The sequence below is a fragment of the Babylonia areolata genome, chromosome 13 (assembly GCF_041734735.1).
Source record: "Babylonia areolata isolate BAREFJ2019XMU chromosome 13, ASM4173473v1, whole genome shotgun sequence".
Lineage (NCBI taxonomy): Eukaryota > Metazoa > Mollusca > Gastropoda > Neogastropoda > Buccinidae > Babylonia > Babylonia areolata.
Window position 1 is genome coordinate 10,244,038 of NC_134888.1, and position 25,202 is coordinate 10,269,239.

Consider the following 25,202-nt stretch of genomic DNA (forward strand, 5'->3'; position numbering starts at 1 on the left):
CGTGTCCAGCCCAGCGAAGCTGGGACTGCATCAGGATGGTGAAGATGCTGGGAAGGGTGGCTTTTGCGAGCACCTGTGTCAGGGGTCTTGTCTTGCCACTTGATGTTCAGTAGCTTCCTGAGGCATGTTGTGTGGAAGTGGTTCAGCTTCTTGGCATGTCGTTGGTACACTGTCCAAGTTTCGCAGGCGTACAGTAGTGTGGGGAGAACTACTGCTCTGTAGACCTTTAGCTTGGTCTCAGACTAATGCCTCTTCTGTTCCAGACGTTTGCATTGAGTCTACCAAAAGTTGCGCTTGCTCTTGCAATCCTGACGTTCACTTCATCGTCGATGGTCACATTTCGTGACAGTGTGCTGCCAAGGTATGTGAACCGCTCCACTGCACTGAGTCTCTGACCGTTGACTGTGATGTTGGGCTCAACGTAGGGTTTCCCTGGGGCTGGCTGATGGAGAACTTCAGTTTTCCTCGTGCTGATGGTAAGGCCGAAGTTCCTGCTGGCAGTGGCAAATTTGTCGACACTGAGTTGCATGTCAGCTTCAGATCCAGCGTTGAGGGCACAATCTCAGCAAACAAAAAGTCTCTGATGATGTCTGTCATGACCTTCGTTTTTGCTTGAAGCCTTCTGAGGTTAAACAACTTGCCATCTGTTCAGGTACTTTAGGCTGATCCAACATCGCCATCTCTGAAGGCATCAGTAAGCATTGCAGAGAACATGAGGCTGAACAGCGTTGGAGCCAGGACACAGCCTTGCTTGACACCATTTGTGACAGCAAAAGGAGCAGATGTTTCGCCTTTGTCCTGGACTCAAGCCTGCATGCCTTCATGGAATTGGCTGACCAAGGAAATAAATTTCCGAGGGCATCCGTACTTGGCCATGGTCTTCCACAGTCCCTCTCTACTCACGGTGTCGAAGGCCTTAGTGAGGTCAACATAGGTGGAGAACAGATCAGCATTTTGCTCCTGGCATTTCTCTTGCAGCTGCCTTGCAGCAAACACCATGTCGGTGGTTCCGCACTCTTTCCGGAATCCACACTGGCTCTCAGGCAAATGACCTTGGTCAAGGTGTGCTGTGAGGCGGTTTAGTAGGATCCTGGCAAGTATCTTGCCTGCGATGGACAGCAAGGAAATGCCCCGATGGTTATCACAGGCTTGCCGGTTCCCCTTTCGCTTGTACATGTGAACGATAGATGCATCTTTGAAATCCTGGGGGATCGTCTCTTCTTTCCACATGAGTGAGTTCAGCTGATGGACCTTCTCAGTCAGCACAGTGCCTCCATCCTTGCAGACCTCTGCTGGTATGGAGTCTGAGCCAGGTGCTTTGCCACTGGATAGCAGACGGATTGCTTTCTGGGTCTCAAGAGGTGTTGGCGGATCGTCCAGTGCTTCGTTGATTGGGACTTGTGGGAGACGGTCTATGGCTTCATCATTTATGGAGGAAGGGCGATTTAAGACACTGTTGAAGTGCTCAGCCCAGCGTTCGAGAATTTTCTCCTTCTCGGTGATCAAGGTATTCCCATCTGCACTGAGGAGGGGGGATGATCCTGAGGATGTGGGGCCGTAGACTTCTTTTAAGGCATCATAGAACCTCTTCATATCGTGCCTGTCAGCATATCCCTGGATCTCATCAGCTTTGTCACTCAGCCACTTATCCTGCATCTGGCGTAACTTTTGCTGAACAGTCCTGCGGATGGCCTCGTACGCATCCTTTTTTGATGTGGACTTTGGGCTGCTCAGGTAGGCTTGATGCAGACGGCGTTTCTCATCCAGAAGCTGCTTGATTTCATCACAGTTTTCATCAAACCAGTCTTTGTGCTTTCTGGTCATGGGTCCCAGGGTCTCTGAAGCTGTACTATAGATCAGCTCACGCAGAGTCCTCCAGTCAGACTCCACATTCTGGTTGTCCAGAGAGGCGGATTCCAGACGATCTTCCAGCAGCTCCACAAAGGACTGTTTGATGGTGATGTTTTTCAGCTTAGCGATGTTGAGCCGTTTTGGAGCCTTTGCCTTGGGGCGTCTCTTGGGGGATCGATCTCAGCTTCGAGACTACAAGGCGATGGTCTGTCCAACACTCGGCGCCGCACATGGTCTTTGTTACACGTACATCTTGCCTATCCCTTTTCCTGACGATGACGTAATCGATGAGATGCCAATGCTTTGAGCGAGGGTGCATCCATGACGTCCTGTTACGGGTAGGGAGGCAGAAAACTGTGTTGGTTATCAGCAGTTCGTGCTCTGCACAGGTCTGAAGCAAAAGCAATCCATTTGGGTTGCAGTGGCCCACACCGTGCTTTCCAATCACTCCATCCCAGGAGATGAAGTCAGAGCCAACTCTAGCACTGAAGTCCCCAAGAATGATGAGCTTGTCTGCTTTAGGGATAGCAGCAATGACAGAGTGAAGGTCCTCGTAGAACTTCGCCTTCACTTCATCCGGGTTGGTCATGGTTGGGGCGTAGGCACTGACAATGGTGAGGTGCTTGTGGCCAGATGCCAGTGGGAGTTTCATGGTCATAAGCCTATCGTTGACTCCCTTTGGGATTCCAGCTAGCTTGCTGACAAGTGCGGTTTTTACTGCAAAACCAACGCCAGCCTCACGTCACTCTTCGCTTCCTCGTCCACTCCAGAAGGTGTAACCAGATCCCTGTTCACAGAGCTCGCCTTCGCCTGCAAGCCGAGTCTCACTCAAGGCTGCGATGTCAATGTTGTATCTGGCGAGTTCGGATGCAACTAGTGCTGTTCTCCTTTGGGGCCTGTCTACGTTATCTCTGTCCAGGAGAGTCCTTATGTTCCAAGCACCAATGGTGAGAGGAACGATCCTTGTTTTTTTCTTTTCTTTCTTGTTGTTTCGACCGCTGATGTAGGGTCCCTGCCAGCCGCGGTATGCTGGCCAGGGTGATATAGAGCAGGCAATTTTTAGGGCACCTTTTCTAGCCCCTTCCTCATGCCAGGGAGGTGAGCAGTGCATTCCTAAAGAGGGCTGCTCAGACGCTCAGATGGCTGCCGAGCTCCATCGCTGCTCCTGTCGACAAAGAACGACCCTATGGCCTGAGCTGCCTGCGTGCAGGTCTGCGGCTGCGGCTGCCAGTGTACCCACACCTGTCATTTCGTCGCTCGCCTGTTGCCACAGGACTTGGGGTTGATGAAATGATGAAGGATGAAAGGTCATTTTGGATGACTGATGACTTGCACGATGAGTTTGTTTAAAGTGAAGAGGAGTTGCGCAACGTCGACCTCACTCTCTCGTCCAGGTCCACCAATTTCCAGTGGCAAGACTAAGTCGAGACGACTGGAGGATGAGCACGGATGCAGTGGATGACCAAGATATCCTTTCGGTGTCTCATCTTGCTCTCTGCACTCCACAGTGCGTTGCTGTAACCGCCTTCCTCTCCATTGAACCAATAAGTTTCTTCCGCAGATTCTGCCTGGATCCAGACTTCGCATGCATGGGTAGACACACCCCGGGGGCCAACTGTGTGTGGCATGCACACAGCACGGTGGAGCTAGATGGCCATCGGTGGCTCTCCTGAGCCAACGCCCTTTTATGGATCTCCATAAGGGTGTCTAGCCACCCGCCTCACCAGTCCCGGAAGGGAGCGGTGGGAGTGCTGGTTTAGTCGCCGGCAACCCGACCCTGAACAGGTTGTACTGGATTACAGGTTACCAGTAGCAGATCTAATGACCTGACCTGACCACCAAAGCCTTTGGAATACCACATTAATAAACACATTCTGCATCATTTTAATTATTTTAGGCTGTTTCATTCAAACCAGTCTGGATTTAGAGCTTATCACTCATGCCACACCACATTAACAAATTTAGTAGATCAATGGCTCACCAACAAAAATAATAATGAAATTACTGGAGCTCTTTAGTTGATTTTGCTAAGGCTTTTGATGTTACTGATCATTCTCTGCTTTTACGTAAATTAAAGATATATATATATATATATATATATATATATATATATATATATATATATATATATATATATATATATATATATATGGTTTATCTCTCAACACTTTAGAACTCATTTCATCCTTTCTCTCTGACAGAAAACAACTTGTATCAGCTGACATATCTGAATCTGCATTATTGTCCATTGATTACGGTGTACCCCAAGGTTCTGTTCTGGGACCAATTTTATTTTCTGCATATGTAAACGATTTACCCTTATCTATACAAGCACTGTGTGAATTGTTTGCTGATGATACCACTGTACATGTTAGTAATTCTATATTAAGTAATGTATACTCTTCTCTTCAGGAAAGTATTGATGAACTGACTGAATGGTCGGAACTTAATCACATGTGTCTCCATCCGAAAAAAACAAAATACTTGATAATTACAACAAGACAAAGCGTCAGAATTCACCTGTAGACTACTCACCTATCTATATCAATAGTGAAATGACTGAAGTAGAGCACCATAAAATTCTTGGAATTACAGTTGATAATAAACTGTCATGGTCACACCACATCTCGTTACTGTGCAAAAAAGTATCAAAAAGTATCTATCAACTATCTGAAATAAAACATTTTTTGAATCATCATTGTCACAAGTTATCCTTTAATGCTTATGTCGAATCCCACATTAATTACGCATCAACATTATGGGATTCAGCTAGTGAAAATACCCTAAAACCTCTTTGAGTCTCCACAGGCGAGCACTAAAATTAGTTCTGTTAAAATCCTCTTCACTAAGTCCTTCTGATTACAGAGCTCTGGATATTCTTCCACTAACAACTAAACTTAAATATAATAAGGCTCTATTTATGTTTAAAATTATGTCTGGTTTTACTCCCCCTTCTCTTCAAAATAGCTTTGTTATTAATACTCAACGTCATATACACAAGATTTATGTACCGCTGCCTAGAATTGATCTATTTAAGTCCAGTCTCTCTTACTCAGGGGGTTGCTTATGGAATGACATGTTTATGTTAACATGTATAAAAGTGAACACAGTTCAAAGCATCTCAGTATTTAAAAACGCTTATCATGCATATCTCATGAAAAATCTATAAACATGCTCCACGCTATTATGGTAACATAAACCACAATTTCATTGATTATTAATAATCAAAGCGTTTATGCCTCTTTGTCTATCTGTCTCTGCTTCTGTCAGGTCTACCTGTCTCTATTTTCTTCACCCAGTCTTTCTTCTTCTTCTTCTTCTTCTTTTTCTGCTGCTTCTTCTTCTTCTTTCTTTCTTTCTTTCTTTCTTTCTTTCTTCCTTCCTTCCTTCCTTCCTTCCTCCTTACTCTCTATCTCCTCCATAAATGTATTATTTGTACATGTCTTTGTACCATTCACATATGCTGTTGGTGTATTGAATTATGTGATGTTCATGCTTACCTTTTTGTTGTTGTTTTTGTTGGAAGGGTGGGTAGATGAGGGAGCAGGGGATTTTTTTTTCCTTCTTGTTTGTGTGTGAAGAATTTGCTTTTGTGCATGCGTTTATCTTTTTTTTTTTCCCCCAGAGGGCCGGATGTAAAAAAGAAGTTGTGCTTATTCCCCTACCCTCGTGAAATCAAATTTCGTTCGTTCGTTCGTTCTCTCCCTCTCTCTCTCTCTCTCACACACACACACACACTGTGCATGCACAACAGCAAATAAATGGCACCAGTGGTTATGTCAATGTGTGTGCTGCCTTTCAAGGTTGTGTGTTGAGACTGCTGTTGGGATAAAACAACAGTTGTAGCATGTTGTTCTTGCATTGGGTGCTCGAAACCTATCACTTCTGTCTACCCGTTGGCTGTTGAAGTCCAAGAAAAGAGGGTGAGTTTCGTCATTTAAAACTGTGTAAAATCTATCTGCCATCTTTTTCCAGTAAATGTCGTCCAAATTATTCTGTTTCCTACCCACCACCCCACCTGCTTTTCTGATAAGTTTGTCGAATCAGTCTTTGTCTTGTTTGGTCACGTTACCGCCCCAACACACTGAACCATAAAACAAAACACTAGAAACAACAGAGCCATATATAACTACAATATAGAACATGTAATGTCACAAATGGACAAATATGCACAGAAAAGAGAGACTGACCGTTATACTACCTGTTCCCTTGCTACCTGCCGGAAAACGTTAACTGGATTCATACCAACCTTAAGCATAGGCACGCACAAGCACATGAACACATGCACACACACAACAACAACAACAACAACAACACACACACACACACACACACACACACACACACACACACAGTGACACAGAAAAACAGTCACACACACACACACACACACACACACACTCACGCACACACATGCACATGCACACTCACGCACAGACAATACACAGTGTGATATACAGTCTCACACACACACACACACAAACACGCACACACACACACACATTCATTCTCTCTCTCTCTCTCTCTCTCTCTCTCTCTCTCTCTCTCTCTCTCTCTCAATATATATATATATATATCTGAAGTTACCTCCACCACGCCTGCAGGTGAATGAACGACATAAGGAAACTTAAAGTCTTTGGTGACAAAGTGCGACGTATCGCTTGCCGGCTGCACATCATTCCGCAAAGTCACATTGACAACGTCGTTGGTATCCTTTTGTATGATCTGCACATGTGACAAGGTAAGGCACATGTGTCATTAAAAATGATGAGAAGAATTTTATAAACAATAAATGATGGACAGGTCTGTCAGTCTATATAATTAAACATAAAGGACTAAAGTATAATATACACAATATATAACAATAAGGAAACATGGTTTACTCGCGCGCGCACACACACACGCGCGCGCGCGCGCGCGCGTGCATGCACGTACATGCACACACACACAATTTAAACTTACTGAAATTTGTCTTTCGTTTGAGTACATGTATGTACCTTTAAACTTAAAACTATAAGACACAGTCACTTTTAGATCATAACTATTCATCCAAACATGATCACAATTACTCGACTAATAATAATGAAAATTGATCATTGAAGAGGTACAAAAACCATGTGCTATTCAGACTGGAAAGCGAACATTCTTTTCTCAACATATTTTATACATCCATTCACAAGAGATACAGAGAGAGACAGAAACAGAAACAGTGAGACAGTGGGAGTGAGAGAGGTAGCAAAACAAAGAGAAAGACACTAGACAGACAGACTGAAACAAACAGGCAGACAGAGTCTAAATGTTCAACAACTTGAACAAGTATCTGTGTTGTGAAAAAACACGGTACACAGCTCTTTCCCTGTCAGTGGTGATCACATTACTGCGGGTTCATCCGTCCCAGTCCAAAGGTTTCATAATAACTTCAACAATACTCTTGTTGTTGTTTTCAAGAGGATGTGCAGATTCTGTGAAAATCTGAGAATCAAAATGTTACAGCATATTTCCTCAACAGAGAAGAAATGACAATAACGTCTCAACTTTTGTATTCTTATTTTCGGCATAACATTTCTTAAAGAAAACCTAAAACGAATTCCAATGACTCCGAGTCACATTCACATACAGTTTTGACATTCACACGCACTTTGCACTCCCCCATAGCTATTTCTACTACAACTATCCTGTTCCAAGGAACACTGAGTATGTTTGCCTGTTTGAGGTACAATGAATCATTTTGTGGTCTCAGACACTGAGGTACATTATGAATGTCTTCTTTGGTAACTCGGAACATGCGGAATGTCAAAAATCCATTTTTGTATGTGGTGTCTCTCTGTGATTTGGGTCATTTGTATTTCTAACCGTAATCACGTCATAAAAGTGAAAACTCTATTCAGATATATATATATATATACATGAGTTACGTTCTGTGAAAATGCGGCATGAAAGCAACAGGTCACACACACACACATACACACACACACATGCGCACGCATACACAAACACATGAGTGCTCACTCTCAAAGAATTGAATTCATTATTTAAATATGAAATACATATGTGCACAGGTCAGGTCAGACAGATATATCTGCTACTGGTAACCTGGACCCTAGTACTACCTGTCACAGGGTCGAATTGCTGGCGACTAAACCAGCACCCCCACCAGTTCTCTCAGGAGGATGGTGAGGAGAGTGGCTAGACACCCTGGTGGAATTAAATGACCCATCAAAGGGCACCAGCTCTGGAGAGCTACCTGCGGCCACCTAGCTAAGGGAGTAAACCCTGACAAAAAATCCAGTGTTGGGCCCCTAAGGTGGTTGGATGGCAAACTTTGTCACTTTCCGGCAGCTCCTGCGGCCATGTTGGCACCAAAACGTAACAGCCTTGCTGTTCCTTTGGATCTATCAGTGAGGTGGAGAGGGGGGACAAGCTGCATGGGCAACAGCCTGTCTTCCAAATTACATTGCCCAGGCTTATATCCGTCCATCCATCGACAAACACCTTGCACCTAAAACCTGGAGAGGACACTTATGCTGAACATGATCGAACCAGGTTGCGGCGGTTCAGAACGACTATTGACTCTCCGCCTCAACACCTCCGAAGGCTATGTCACTCTCGTCAGCACATATGCTCCAACACTGTCCACCTCTCCAGACACCAAGGATGAGTTCTACGAAAATCTTGCATCAACCATAAGGAACATTCCCAGGACAGAACAACTTGTTCTCCTGGGCGACTTCAATGCCAGAGTGGGTGCAGACAACGATTCGTGGACCTCCTGTCTCAGTTCCTTTGGAGTGAGGAAAATGAATGAGAATGGACAGTGACTTCTTGAGTTTTGTACCTGCCATGAACTGTGCATCGCCAACTCCTTCTTCAAGACGAAGCCCCAACACAAAGTCTCCTGGAGGCACCCTTGCTCAAAACATTGGCACCAACTGGATCTGATCCTAGTAAAACGAGCTGCCATCAAAAACCTTCTCCACACTCGCCCTTACCACAGCGCAGACTGCGACACGGACCACTCTCTGGTATGCTGCAAGATCAGACTGCAACCAAAGAAGTTCCACTGCTCAAAGAAACAAGGGAACTCTCGCACTGAAGTCAGCAAGATATCTCAGCCAGACCTTGTAGAACTGTTCGCAATGGCCTTTGAGAGAGAATCTGATGCATTGCAGCCCAGAGACTCTGCCACAGAAAGATGGGAAACGCTATGAGACACCATGCACCGCATTGCTATGGCCACCTTTGGTTTGAGGCCAAATCATCAGAGATGACTCCCAGTATTGAGGCCAAGCGCGCTGCACTCACCGAGTACAAACGGTCACCCAGTGAGAAGAACCTGCAAATCCTCAGGGCCGCCAGGAGTAAGGTTCAGTTTAACGCCAGGCGATGTGCAAATGAGTGCTGGACAGAGCTCAGCGAAGAGATACAGAATGCTGCTGAAAGAGGCAACATCCTAGGGATGTATGACGGTATCAAGAAGGCACTGGGACCAACACAGAGCAAGACTGCCCCCCTCAAATCCTCCACTGGAGAAGTAATCAACGATCCTAGCCAGCAGATGGAGAGATGGGCAGAACACTACTCCGACCTCTACTCCACAGAAAACATGGTGTCCAACTCAGCCCTCGATGCCATCAAGTGCATGCCGGTCATGGAAGAACTTGACGCAGAGCCAACTGAGGACAAACTCAGCAAGGCCATTAACAGCCTGACATCAGGCAAGGCACCTAGCAGTGACGGAATTCCCCCAGACCTCATTAAACACTGCAAGACTACTCTTCTGCATCCTCTGCATACAGTCCTCTGTCAGTGCTGGAATGAGGGAGCTGTACCGCAGGACATGAGGGACGCCAAGATTATCACCCTCTACAAAAACAAGGGTGAAAGGAGTGACTGCAGTTTCAGTTTCAGTTTCAGTAGCTCAAGGAGGCGTCACTGCGTTCGGACAAAACCATATACGCTACACCACATCTGCCAAGCAGATGCCTGACCAGCAGCGTAACCCAACGCGCTTAGTCAGGCCTTCAGAAAAAAAAAATAATAATAAAAATAAAAACGGGGGAATAAATAATAGATAAGCTTGCATAAATAAATAAATAAATAAATAAATAATTATAATATAGAAAAAGGTAGTAGTTATAATATTAGTAATACTAATAAAATGATAATTGACTGCAACAACTGAGAGGCATCTCACTAAGCCTAAGCTCGGGTCCTCCTAATTCGCCTGCAGAAACTGGCCAAACACGTTTACCCGGAATCACAGTGCGGTTTTCAAGCAGAGAGATCAACGGTAGACATGATCTTCTCCCTTTGCCAAATCCAGGAGAAGTGCAGAGAGCAGAGGATGCCCCTGTATGTCGCATTCATTGACTTCACCAAGGCCTTTGACCTAGTCAGCAGAGATGGCCTTTTCAGGGCTCTTTGAAAGATTGGCTGCCCCCCAAAACTGCACAGCTTGATTGAGTCCTTCCACTCAACATGAAAGGGATGGTGCAGTTTAATGGTAACCTCTCCAAACCCTTTGACATACGCAGCGGTGACAAAAAAGGCTGTGCCCTCGCCCCCACCCTATTTGGAATCTTCTTTGCTCTTCTCATGAGACATGCGTTCAGCACAGCGCAAGAAGGGATCTACCTGCGGACCAGATCAGATGGCAGGCTCTTCAATCTCGCCCGCCTCAGAGCAAGGACAAAAGTCCGCAAAGCCCTCATCAGAGACATGCTCTTTGCTGACGATGTCGCAGTTGTGACCCACACCCAGCAGGACTTGCAGTCACTAATGGACCGCTTCTCCCAGGCCTGTAAAGATTTTGGTCTGACCATCAGTCTCAAGAAGACAAATGTCCTAGGCCAAGACACGCCATCTCCACCAGCCATCACCATTGATGACTACAAGCTTGAGGCCATCCATCAACCCACTTGCCTTGGGTCCACCATCACCGACAACCTCTCCCTTGACACCGAGATCGACAAGAGGATCAGGAAGGCAGCCACAACGCTAGCCCATCTCACACAAAGAGTGTGGACAAATCCCAAGCTGACCACGAAGACAAGGATGGCTGTATACAACGCCTGCGTCCTCCGCACCTTGCTGTATGGCAGTCAGGCGTGGACCACACAAGCTCGTCAGGAGAAAAGGCTCAATACCTTCCACCTGAGAAGCATACTCGGCATCTCCTGGCAAGACAAGCTGACAAACACCGAAGTCCTGACTCACGCTGGCCTCCTGACCATGTATACCATGCTGAGACAGCGTCAGCTGCGCTGGCTGGGCCACGTTCGCCGCATGGAAGATGGTCGCATCCTTAAAGACATCCTTTATGGAGAGCTCGCCACGGGGCAGAGAAGCATCGGCCGCCCACAGCTGAGATACAAAGACGTTTGCAAACGTGACATGAAAGCACTTGAGATCAACACTGAGTCCTGGGAGGGCCTTGCAGATGACCACAACGGATGGAGAAGCACTCTCAAATATCAGCTACGGATTGGTTAGGACAAACTGTCAGCTGCTGCAGCAGAAAAGCGAGCTCGCACAAAAGGGACGGCAGCCGACAGACCAGCATCAGCTTACACATGTGATCGCTGCGACAGAGACTGTCTCTTTTGCATCGGTCTCTACAGTCACAGGCGACGCTGCTTGGTCCAAGTAGAGAGCCCAATTAGACAATAGGTCGGATATACTCTATCCATGGTCAGCCATGACCGAAGGAGGCCTACTAGTATGTGCACATGTGCGCACACACCCACACACCCCCATCACACCACACACACAATCGCTCTCTCTCTCTCTCTGACACATACAAAAGCAAACACAAACACACCCTGTGTCTTATCAACACTCCCATAAAATTAATCTCCCCTTCACAACCATTTATGAAAATCAAGTCTTACATTCTTCTTCTTCTTCTACCTTCATAGGCTGCAACTCCCATGTTCACTCATATGTGCACTAATGGGCTTTTAAATGTATCACCCTTTATACCCCGCCACTTAGGCAGCCATACTCTGTTTTCGGTGGTATGCATGCTGGGAATGTTCTTGCTTCCATAACCCATCGAACGCTGGCAAGGATTACAAGATCTTTAACAAACATATATTTGATCTTTGCTTGTGTATACACACAAAAGGGGCTCAGGCACTAGCAGGTCTGCACATATGTTGACCTGCAAGATCGGAAAAATCTCCACCCTTTACCCACCAGGCGCCGTTACGAGATTCGAACCCAGGACCCTCAGATTGAAAGTCCAATGCTTTAACCACTTGGCTATTGCGCCTGTCTAGTCTTACATAATTTTGGGGGTTGGTTATGGAATCATATTCCCAAAAATTCAAAAAGGGAACTGAATTTAAAGAAATTTAAAGTGAACTTTCATTTATCTCTTATGAATCTTTCAGATTTTAAACCACTATCCAAAGATATATCATACTGATGATCATTCATAAAGCTCTCTCTCCTCCCATCTCTCTCTATCTCTCTCTCTGATTCCTGTGTATGGGATTTGACCTGTGGATGACTATTTTCATGTATTTTTTCTGATTTTTTTGTTTTTGTTTTTGTTTGTTTGCTGGTATTGAGTTTGTTTGTTTTTTTTTGTTGTTTTTTTCACAGAGGACTGGATGTAAAGAGAAGCAGTAATTATTATGTGAATAGGAAGGTGTGTTGTTTTGTTTGTTGTGGCGTTTTGAATGGTGCTTGTTTGTTTCTTCTCTTTTTTTATCATTTTTTAAGCATGAAGTAGCAATGACCCACAACTTGACACATGGACATTTAGACAACCTCATCAGCTTTGTAACCCAACTCAACAGATGATTCTTCAGCTGCTGGCTTCACAAGTGCTGCACATATCACGGCTCACCTGCAGCAGGTTAGGGTGGGAGGGGTCGCAGAAGGTGACGGCCACGTCATACTCCTCCACATGCAGGTCGTCCAGCGTGAAGTCCTGCAGCAGTTGCCGAACACTCTGAGCCAGTCTCCGCTCCTCCACACTGCCCGTCACCGGGTCCTGCTGACCCCCACTGAAATTTCTGCACACCAAAGGGTTTTTCTCTTTGTTTATCATTGGTTTCTTCTTTCTCTGTTTTACTTCTTTTCTTTACATAGATTGTGTGCAACCACACACACACACACACACACACACACACACACACCATACACGAAGGCCATTCAATTTGCTGCTCTCAGAAGAAGAAGAAAGTAACAATAAAGGATGGTAAACAGCAGCTAAAAACAGGTCGGGTTGCTTTCCCGAGTCAATGAGTGGGCAAGTTAACTGACATTTGACACTGGGTTACCTATTCATATTGTTGAGTAGCTCAAAGCAAAGACCAGCAGCCATAGCACTCTCAAAATCATATGTAGTTGTACACACACACACACACACACACACACACAGAAGTATGACCCCACTGTTAACTGTGACATGATAAGGTCTATAGCTGCCCTCTACAATCCCCAACAACCATGATGGATGTAAACTGACCTGTTGGTCAACAGTAGCCCTTTGTCAGCATGGACACATGATTTCCTACGGTCATATTCATGGGGTGGGTGTAAACGGAAACATCCAAACTAAATGTGTTGTCCGAGACAATCCATCAAAAGTTGGTATTCGTGGCGGAAGAGTTTGACGAAGTGCAAATTCCTCTAAACACAGACTAAAACAGCTGAAATTTAGTCCAGTGATTTTGCTAGACTACACTTCGTACACACAGACTTTGTTAAAGACAAACAGCACATTCATTTTTGTTAAGAATGCAACCTTCTGGAAGTGTAGAATAATGATGATGATGATGAATGATAATAACAACACTTTATTTCTATTGTGGCTTTCATTAAAATACAACAAAAAGAAACATCATACATACAGATTATGATTACACACACACACACACACACACATGAACGCGCGCGCGTTTTTCATTAGAAAGATGTTATATTGTTATGCTTGTCTTTCTTTTTTTCTTTTTTAATATTTTTAAAGAACACTTAAATCAATCATTTTCTATAAATATGTAACACACACACACACACACAAATACACGCACAGACGCACACACGGGCGCACACACGCACACACACTTTCACTTACTCCATGCATACACAGTAATTTCTTTTCCCCCCTCGATTTTTTTCCTACCCTCGTCTAATATCACTTTCAGTGAAAAGACATTAAAGAACTCAAACTAAAGAACGAACACACACACACACACACACACACACACACTGGTGCTTCAAAATGTAACAGCGACAGCGTTGGAGTTTGTCAACCACGTGCATGCCGCACGATCGCACGCGTTAGTGATACCCTTGTATAATGCATTTACTGTTATATTTATATTTTTTGTATTCTCTAAACTTGGCACTTTGATCTGATATTCGACCCAACAAAAGATCTGTCATTATTATCATTTTTTGTTCAAACAGGAACTTCTTTTGCTAAGCATGGAAGTTTTGCTTATTGCAAATGTCCACAAGAAGATCAAACATAGAAAATGATCCGCTTTATGTACTAGTGTACGAAAGTGTGGACATAATTTGGCAACATTTTATCTTATTTTAATATTCAATCACCGACTGGGTGTCATTGCCAAAATTTTGAAATATACATTACGTATGGTGAATAGCCAGCTCATTCCTTGCCTCTGACAAGTTTTCAGTAAAGTTAACCAACAAAGACTGACACGGTTTAAGGGGTAAGCATTCTGATCAACTCGAGTACTGCTATAACAGCACAATGTGACATCTTACTCAGAAACTGATACTCAGAAAGCACAAAGAAACCCGGTCAACCTTGGTTTCCGGTCTGGTTCAGTACCAATGATAAATTATGTTGAAATGCAGTCTAGGCCGGTTACACGATATTCTTTCAGTTGTGTTGGCTCTTACAATTTTACCCCTGGCAAAAATGCGGTATGATAAAACTGAATTTGTGTGGAATTTAAGCTGTTAATATGGCCACAACAAGAAAACTGAAGGTGAGAATGGTCATTGATGAACACCTCTGAAACAAGAGTCGCAAGACAGTTTCAATGGTTGCGTACTTGTCGGATGAAACAGAATGAATCTAGATCATCCACAAGTTCAAACGCTATCAGGTGGTGGTATAATTTTCAATCAGTTGCCCAGGAAATAGACTATAATTATATCGTATGACTGCTATGTGATGGTGTTGGACCATTGATCGGTCTCTGAAAACGGTCCTGAATTAACCATCACATTATTGTCCCTTTGACTTTGTTGAATTAACACTGGCTTCAACACAGAAAAAAATTCATTTTTCCTCAGTCCTTTCACATTCACTCCCTGAGAGGCCAGCTCGCTCTTGATCTCAGCTTCAGATACTCCTCTCAACTCCGGGCATCTGATGACCCCCTTTGAGCAGTTGAGACCTTTGTGAGGGGAAACCCTCACCGCCCTATCCACAAAAGTGGTCGCCTTGAGCAGAAGCTGTGTCTGCCTTTTAGACTCTGTCTCCACCAAAAACGCTCCGCTCCTCAGCCTCTTGATGGATTTCAGCGATCCCGCCAGACACTGGAAACCCTTCTGGACAGCGAAGGGGCTGAGAGCCGACAAGGGCTTGTCGTCATCAGCGCCCTCCATCACAAGCCACGACGGCCAAAATCCAGAGGTCTCAACGACCTCTGAATCTGAGTCCGAATCGTCTGTTCCTTGTCTTCTTCTTTTTCCGAGTTTAGGGGGGTGTAGTTGTTTGGAATTCATGTTTAAATAATTGTATATTCATCCCTCCCTTACCCACCCACCATGGGGTCCAACTTAGGGGCCAGGGTCAAGGGAACACCAGCTTGACCCCTTCCAGTTTTCGGGAGGGATATACGACCAACAGCCTAGCTCCAACGTGTTCCCCCCCGATCATGCCCAGCTCCCAGGGACAGAGAACAAAGCACTATGGGGGTTATCTTCGTTAGCCTCTAAACTGCCAGTCTTGACCCAGCCCCACGAAGGGGTAGCCGATTGACACACATGAGCCAATGTGTGCCGCCTGTCTTAGGAGAGGTCCGAGCCAAAGGGATGTGTTGAGAGCAGCGTGCTCTCTCAATCCCCAGGATCTCATTCCCCTCCATCACAGGTCGCGCCGCACGGCAAACACGGCGGGCCTGAAGAAGGCCGCAGAGAAAAAAGAATGTGGAAAAGAAGGCTTGATGGGGAGCTGAGGACAGAAAAGAGGCGGTAAAAAGAAGAATAGAGAATAGCGAAAGGGACAGTGGGTCACTTTTAGTTTGGGCCTCACTCACGACCTGTTCGGCATGGGAAGCCCTATCAGGGGCATCAGTACAAAAACCACCACTTATTCAGCCCGAACAGCCACGATGGCTATGTAGGCTGTCAATTAAGACCTAGGACCAGAGCAGCAAACCCCAAGAAGCACTGATGCCCCCGCCGACATAGCTCGCTCGATCACTGGCCACTAAGCCTCCCGACCACGGCAAGGTAGTGACCCTCCCGGGAGGGGGTCAAGAGAACACCAGCCTGACCCCCTCCAGGTTTCGGGAGGGTATCTGTGTGTAGAATAGAACGTTTTGTTAAGCTACTCATGGAGTTAGAGATGTTACCTTCCTACTTGTATGTTAGGTGGTGACGGTTGTATCCAAGGCAAACAAATATACCGGCTTACTGTGTGTGGAGGATATTCCGTGTGTGTGTATGCATTGGGATGATACAGCAAACTGTTATGGGAGACATGTTTGACTAGTTGGTAGTTGTGATTCCCATGTGCTGTAGTCATGTGTTAAATGCCAGTGGGACAACACATAACTGTAATGTGTTTAAAAGATTTGAGACCACTGAGAGTCAGTCCTATGTTGGTGCACATAGTTTGCTAAATATTTACCAGAGACAGTTTACTTGGTGCTATGATTACCAGTGAGATACTTTGTAGAGGCAGAGGGAAGATATGTTCGGTAATTTGTAAACAGTTATTATTGTACGGTGGTTTAACTGTGGCTATTAAGACTGAGAGTTTTTATTTTAGTCAGTGACCTGTTTGGTGCACAGTTTGTATTAGTCAGTCATATATTTGGTAGAGTATTTTATGTCACTAACTGTTGGTTGAGGATAAGCTAAAGTAAATGAAGCTTCTGTATTCTACATGGATTTCTTTGAGGAGAGTGTATACATCTGGGTATGTGGTGAAAGGTTATACTTTTGTGTGTGTGTCTGAATCGGTCCAACAACATATTGATGTTTGCATGTTATTCTAGCCTTTCATGGCAATGATGTGTAGCATATGTTTTGGTAATGTTTTGACCTGGGGTTTGGTACTGTATGTGTTCCAGGTGTGCTGTTAAGTTAGAGAAATAAACACCTCAATTCATCTTACTAAAAGACCCTGCTGTGGTACGAGGAGAGAGCGGATTGTGCACCTATCCTCTGCATGTTATACTACCCCTTCCTTCTTCTCCTTCTACCCCTACCCACTTTTTTTTTCTTTTTCTTTTTTTTTTTACAACCTGCCTGTTGATTCCTCTAAGCTCCAAGCACCAAATGAAGCAAACAGGTTGTGGTGGGGTAGCACCTTATTGGCTGGGAGATGCACAGCTTGAGGCAGGTGATGACTACCCAATGGAATCCAAGAATTCCACCCACTGACAAGAACAACCCCTGGCGCCCGGCTTTACACCAAACAAGCCAAGGCTTATAACCAGTAACTGCTGCTCTCTGTGTTGTGTCGATGCTGACATTGTGAAGCTGGAGTGACCTCTCCAGGTGCAGGCCTGGGAAGATTGATATGGAGGACAAGCTGTTGCCCATGTAGTGATGTAGCAAGTCCACCCTCTCCTCAACTCCAGGAGAAAAGCAGAAGCCAATACACCTGGCACCAGAGACGACGCAGGAGCTGCTGGAAAGGAGTTGGTTACAACTCAAGACCGCCTTAGGGGTCATGGAACACAGGTCATGATAGACAGTGAATGCTTCGTTCGTTTATTTATTTATAGTCTGTTCCTCTAAAATGATGATGTTAGACTGAAAATAAATTATTATTATTATTATTATTATTATTTGGATTATTATCATTTTATCATAATTGTTATTATTAATTAGAAATCGACATCGACAAGGGGGAGGGGACTAAGAAAGGAAGAGAGAGAGAGAGAACAGAATGTGGAAGAGATAGAGAGAGAACAGAATGTGGAAGAGATAGAGAGAGAACAGAATGTGGAAGAGAGAGTACAAAATCTAAAATGGAGAGGGTGAGTGTCAGTGATTGGAGAAAGAAAAAATATAATATTGGGAGGGTGTGTGTGAGAGGCAGGACGGGGGAAGCAGGATTAGGAAAAAAAAATCAATATTCAAATATTGTATGCACTACTTCTGTAGATTATTATTTGAAAAGAGGTTCATATGGGGACCTACAATAAACAACCAACTGGACTATTTAACACATAACTAGCTAAATTTAATAAAGAATAGTTTGAAATATATAAATTTTTCCAAAAAATGTTAACATTTGAAACTGGTAACAAGTGTTCCGTAATTTCTGGAGGCAAAAAAGGTTTCATTACTAAACAGCGGGTTAAAACGTGCTCTACCGTTAAACGTCCCTTAGGAATAACCTAAATGCCATGCACTTAACAGCCCTGCCAGTTCTTTTAGCATTTAATAAGGCAGAAGTGTTAACTTCTAAAGACAGAAAGGAATTTTGCATATTTCTTTCAACAATATTACACATTTCAGATGATGATAAGCGATGAGGAAGTTCAATTGCATTTAAAGCATTTTTAGCTCCAAGCTTTGCAAGATCATCTGCACGTTCATTAGAAAAAAGCCCACAGTGTGAGGGAATCCAGCACATTTCAATATTACTTCCTCTCATCTGAATACAGTGAATCAAAAATCTTATTTAAAAAATGATGTTATAATTAATGTTCGTACAACCTGATTTGATAGATTGCAGAACTGATTCTGAATCGACACAAAATAAAACATTAATCAAGTTTAGGGGCAGATCAATTAGATATGTTAATGCCATATGGACGGCAATTAATTCATCTGTAAAAATTGAGAAGCCCTTTCCAATATATGACTTTTCAATTTTCAAAGCAGGAATTGCATATCCAGAACCAGCAAACTGATTTTCGAGAACAGAACCGTCTGTATATATTTTAAGTGGTGGGGGTATGTTTCAGACTAGTGTGATTTGACTCAAGAAGCTAGTATATTGGGATTTTCATCTTTCTTAATGTCACAATGTTGAATGTTCATTTTCTTTTAATAAAGCTGTTCTTGTTAATTCCCATAATGGAACTGGTGATGTGCTCATAATCAGCAACATTTTGTGTATCAACATTTGATTGATTAATAGTATCTGACACGTATGTAGAAATAGTTTCTAGATTTCTGTTCTGTTTCGCTTGTTTCGAAAAAAGTCTGTCAGACCATATATTAATCTCAGTTTTGACAGAATTTTCTGTAGCATTTGCTCTAATTACATATTTTGCCGATGCTAGCTTTCTTAATTCATTAAGAGGTAGTATTCTTGCATCTCTATATGACTGTAATGTGTTCGTATGAAACGGAACACATAGGGCCAACTTTATGGCTTTGCTATCTAGGCTTTGCATTTTTTTTAAGGAAAGTATTCGGAGCAGGGAAAAATACCTCCTGTCCGTATGTCAATAGCGGTCAGAGCTGCTTCTGACACAACATTTTACGGTTGTCTTGTGATCAACGTGGCGACCACCCGTCCACATCATCGTTGCGGTCAGCTGGTGGTCAACGTGGCGACAACCCGTCCATATAGTTTTGGTCATCTGGTGGTCAACATGGCGACCACCCATCCACATCGTCATTGCGGTCGGCTGGTGGTCAACGTGGCGACCACCAGTCAACATCGTCATTTCGGTCATCTGTTGGTCAACGTTGCGACCACCCATCCACATCGTCATTGCAGTCGTCTGGTGGTCAACGTGGCGACCACCCGTCCACATCATCGTTGCGGTCAGCTGGTGGTCAATGTGGTGACCACCAACCAACGTTGTCGTTGCGGTCGTCTGGTGGTCAACGTGGCAACCACCCATCCACATTGTCGTTGCAGTCGTCTGGTGGTCAACGTGGCGACCACCTGTCCATATTGTCGTTTCAGTCGTCTGGTGGTCTACGTGGCGACCACCTGCCAACATTGTTGCAGTCGTCTGGTGGTCTACGGGGCGACCACCCGCCAACATCGTCAGTTCAGTCGGCAGGCAGTCAACATCGTCAACTGGTGGTAGGCATGACAACAATTCATCAACATCGTTGGAGCAGTCAGCTGGAGGTAGACTGCATCAGTGCAGGCAGCTGGTGGTCAGCGTGGCAACCATATCCTAACATATTAACTGTTTAGTTTGTAAGCAAAAGCTAATGACCTTTTGTATTCAAATCAAAATGTGATTTATGGTGAAAACAAATAAGAAAAATAATAAATGTGGAATTGCAGATCCATTGCTTCCAATCTAGATTATTTACGTGAATATCTTGGTTAAAATAACCATCAAGTTTTACTTTTACAGTCCTTAAATGTAACTAAAGGTAAATTACCTTCTTTAAAAGGATACTATTTTCCTCCTTTGTATCACACAGACCGTTCTGAAAGGGTTACCACGGCACTGTATGTCCCGTGTGGTCTTAATGAGTTCATTGCCTCCCCTGTCCCCAAAGATATTATTGATGTTTCAGCTACAGGTGCCAAAATTAAGATAAATGATTTCGTCATAAATTTCCTTTCTGTTTATTTTTAAAATGGTCCTTCTGATTCAAACACAAACTGGCTTCTGAATTTAGTAAAAGAAAATGAACAATGGGTTGTTGGTGGAGACTTTAACGCCCATGCTCCCTTTTGGGAAAAAAATTGTCAGTCGATCACTAATTCTCATCTCATTGAAAATCTAGTAGAGTCCTCTCTATATCTTTTAAATGATGGCAGTATAACAAGATTTCCTGATGTATCAAGCCACAAGGCTAGATCAATTGATTTGACACTTGTTACGTCAGACTTAGCAACAGTTAGTACCTGGGTTGTAGAAGATGATGCACTAGGCAGTGATCATTTACCAATTATTCTTAAACTTCATAAAGAATCTAAATCTAACGATGTAAGCAATGATGCAATACCAAAGTTCTACTATGAACAGGCTGATTGGGGAAAAAATATCAATCCTTTCTTTCAAGCCAAAACTTGGATAAAATTGAGGATTTAGATGTTGATATGATATATTTTATGAAAGATTTACTAAAACAATCATCGAAGCAGCTGAATTATCATTTCCAAAAAGAACACCCGCCAGAAAAAGAAAGCATAGTGGTAATATCTGGTGGAGTCAAGCGAGTGCACAGGCTGTTGAACTTAAATAGAAGACTTTTAAACAATGGTTAAAGCATAGTAAGGAATTAAAAAATGATAAGAACACGGAGATTGACAAGCAAAGACTAAAGGACAGGGTGGAGCAATCCCATGAAGAAATGAGGAAAGCCAAAAATCATTGCAACAGAGTTGTTGCTCAAGTCAAAAGACAATATTGGTCTAATTATTGTATTCAAGAAGTTTCAGATTACAAAAATACAAGGACGGTATGGAAGAAAATTAAGGATATGAAAAATGGGATATCTTTTCAAGAATATCCTATAAAAGTTAATTGGAAATGTTTCCCCACCTCTTTAGAAAAAGCAGAAACTTTTGCAGATATGTTTGCCAAAACATGCAATGATGATGGATTAACACCCGAACAGCTGGCTATTAGAATTAACAGTGAATCAAATGAACAATATAAGAAACCAGCTCCTAATAATGACATATTTATAAATGCTCCACTCACTTCTAAAGAAGTTGAAGATGCAATTGCATCATTTGGAAATAACAAAAAGTAGCTGTAGGTTATGATGGTATTTCGTACACCATGATCAGTCATCTTCCTAAAGAATGGTGCAAGCTTCCTCATACACTTTATGCGAAATGTTGGGAAATAGGTAAATGAGAATAGATCAGGAACTTCAGAGATCTATACAAAACGGATGACAGTTTCACTGCAGAGACGGTGTCCAACCACTGACATGTGGAGGAACTCTCATGGCATACACTATTCAAATTCGAATTTGAAATGAAAGATGTTAGGCATCCCACCGCTCAGATTCACCGGTGTTGTTCTTGCGTCCACATGCTCATTTATCAGACACACAGTCACCTGCCTCACATTCTACTGCACTGTCTTCTCAACAGAAAAACCCTTTGTGACTGGCCTCAATATATACATATCTATGTTTCTGGCCTGTGTGCGAATCTTTTCTATCTTTTCAGTTTCTATTCAGTAATTCAGTAGTTCTTTTGTAACCCCTTTATAATATACCACACAAATACAATACATATCAAATTACAATAAATATACATGTATATATATTATATATAATATATTGTAACATCAAAAACTCATTTGAACACTGAATCAAGCAAAGGACTCCCTGTTCAGCTCAGACAGACTTTGTATGTTCTGTTCAAGCTTAACACCCTAAACCACCCTCCAACTGGGAAGACACTTAACCTTGTTTCTCTTCCATCCCTTTTCTGTTGTTTTTTTTGTTGTTGTTGTTGTTTTTTAAGGCTGAGCCCTCCCACCATGAATCGTCTCAAGTCAGTCAAGACACATTAAAATTATTGTCCAGGTTGTAAATGGGAGAACCTAGATACTCTGGGTTTGGGTCAGTATCACAAGGTGAAACCAACAAGGTCTCTTGGATTCAGCCATCATAGGTTGGAGTGTGAGGGAAAATGACCAGGTCAAGCATGTCATATATTTTCACACTTCGTTCCCCAAAACAAAAACTTGAGGAAAACAATGTCACCAACAAGGAGTAAGAATAATAAAGATTCAATTTTTTTTTAAAGATTTAATCAAACATCAGGACTGAGGCAATGTAAAATACATCAGTACTGAGTGAAACAAATAACATAGAAGAAAGCAACATGAAAGCAAGCATGCAACAAATAATGCTTAAATTCAAACTTGTGAAAAGTTTGTGGAGACTGGTGAGACAGATACTGAGATAGCTCTAAACCCTGGCAGATTTATCAGTTTATTGAATCAACTGCTTGCCAAAGGAATGACTAGGGCTTGATTTGACTGATTGGCTGAGCAGACAATGGTCCTGGCATTTTGGTACTCGGCTACAAAATTTACCTAACTGTTTGCATTAGTTTGACACTAAACACTATATATATATATATATATATATATATATATATCACATGTATACATGATACATATATATATATATATATGTCTGGTGCTGGAATTTACTGTATAATTTTTTTATACATATATAATTATTATATCATATAACATATAATATATATATATATATATATATATATATATATTTGCATTTGTATTTCCTTTTATCACAACAGATTTCTCTGTGTGAAATTCAGGCTGCTCTCCCCAGGGAGAGTGCGTCGCTACACTACAGCGCCACCCTTTTTTTAAAAAAATTTTCCTGCATGCAGTTTTATTTGTTTTTCCTATCGAAGTGGATTTTTCTACAGAATTTTGCCATGAACAACCCTTTTATTGCTGTGGGTTCTTTTATGTGCACTAAGTAAGTGCATGCTGCACACAGGACCTCAATTTATCGTCTCATCCGAATGACTAGCGTCCAGACCACCACTCAAGGTCTAGTGGAAGGGGAGAAAATATCGGCGGCTGAGCCATGATTCGAACCAGTGTGCTCAGATTCTCTTGCTTCCTAGGCGGACGCGTTACCTCAAGGCCATCACTCCACTCTCAGAGAGAGTATACAGAGATAATACCCACACACACACACACACACACACACACACATATATATATATATATCATATATTGTATATATTATATGACACTAAACTGTAAGTTACATATAGATCCACTGCAAGTTTCAAGTAAAAATAGAAGAGGATCTAATTCTAACATACGTACAGGTACATGCAAAGATCTACAAGTTTTCACTTTGATGAAATACGAACCCTTCCGATTTTCAACAAATATATATATATATGTTTAATACACAAGGTATAGCCAGAGTTTGAAACAATTCCACTCAGAGTCAGACTGAATAAGGACACTCAGTGATAGTTTATCATGCCCATTTTATGAGAGAGACACAGAGGAAGACAGGGACAGCTAGCTAGAGCTACAGATTTTCTGCTGCAGTTGCATAAAAAATCTTCAAAACTGCATAAAAACAAAGTGCAAAGAACTTTTCACAGCTAGTCTAAGTCATCTAGACACTCAACACATACACATCTAATTCATCTTCATTTTAAAATGATACAAAACTTGTGCAGTATACATGTATACATGTACATTGTAATTTGTATACATATTGTAACATATCATTATTATATTTCATTTATATGTGTGTTCAGTCTAAAACAATGTTACATCATCTGCACATGTATGTGTGATGCATACATGTACAGTCTACTTGTAAACAACAACTTTGCAGAAGGGAAACAGCGCTCCCTAGCACTGGCATTTAACTTAAACCAGTGGACAACTGATGTTATTCTTTATCACCTGAGTGTGAAAGGTGGTTTTTGTTTGGGTCACCACTGTGGTCAGTGCTTACCAACCTCTTTGATCTGATCCAAGCCCTTTGTTAGGCACACGTTTTGACCATCTGACCACTGGCCATCAAGTGAGGGCTGAATGAAAATGTTTTGCTCATGAGTATACACAGCAACTGCTTGGTTTAAATACTGAAAGTCTCCAGTGGGTATACTACAGTACACTTAATGTGTTCAGAGTTTTACCTGGTAAAATCACTTTGGGATTATAGAATGGGTTTACTTCAATGCCAAGTCTCTCTCTCTGTGTCTCTCTCAGATAAAATCAATGTTTTAAATTCAACTTCGTCACTTATTTTTTCTCTCTCACCTGTTCATTTTGTGACACATAAAATTTACCCCTGTGTGTGTGTGTGTGTGTGTGTGTGTGTGTGTTGTGTGTGTGTGTGTGCATGCACACGTGTGTGTGTGTGTGTGTGTGTGTGTATACTATGTACATGTGTGTGTGTCTGTGTGTCTGTCTGACTGTCTGTGTCAGTGCAGGCATTGTGGCTGATTGCCTGCTCGCAAAAGCAAAAACTTTAATCTTTTTATTAAGATTCTTACTTCTTTGAATACAAACAGGTGATCATATGATACTTTTCATTTCTCTCTCTTTTTTTTCGGAATATATAAAATATACATATATATATATAAACACTGGTGTACTATATGCTGTTTTCAGTTTATATATATGTGTGTGTGTGTGTGTGTGTGTGTGTGTGTGTGTGTGTGTGTGTGTGTGTGTGTCAAATGCCAGTTGAACTTTTCACATGATGTA

General features: G+C 42.7%; 1 protein-coding gene across 3 annotated transcripts in view; it reads right to left on the bottom strand.

The window, feature by feature from the left end:
• LOC143289047 (aminopeptidase NAALADL1-like) overlaps positions 1-25,202 on the bottom strand; it is a 114,197-nt gene that overhangs the window by 85,910 nt on the left and 3,085 nt on the right. For all 3 annotated transcript variants that reach the window (XR_013056178.1, XM_076597855.1, XM_076597854.1), the window contains exons 2-3: positions 12,707-12,875; positions 6,439-6,576 (exon numbers count right to left, since the gene is read on the bottom strand). Coding sequence is in view for 2 of the 3 variants with exons in the window: in XM_076597855.1 (XP_076453970.1) it covers positions 6,439-6,576; positions 12,707-12,875 (307 nt within the window). In the remaining variant the exon portion in view is untranslated. The remainder of the gene's footprint in view (positions 1-6,438; positions 6,577-12,706; positions 12,876-25,202) is intronic.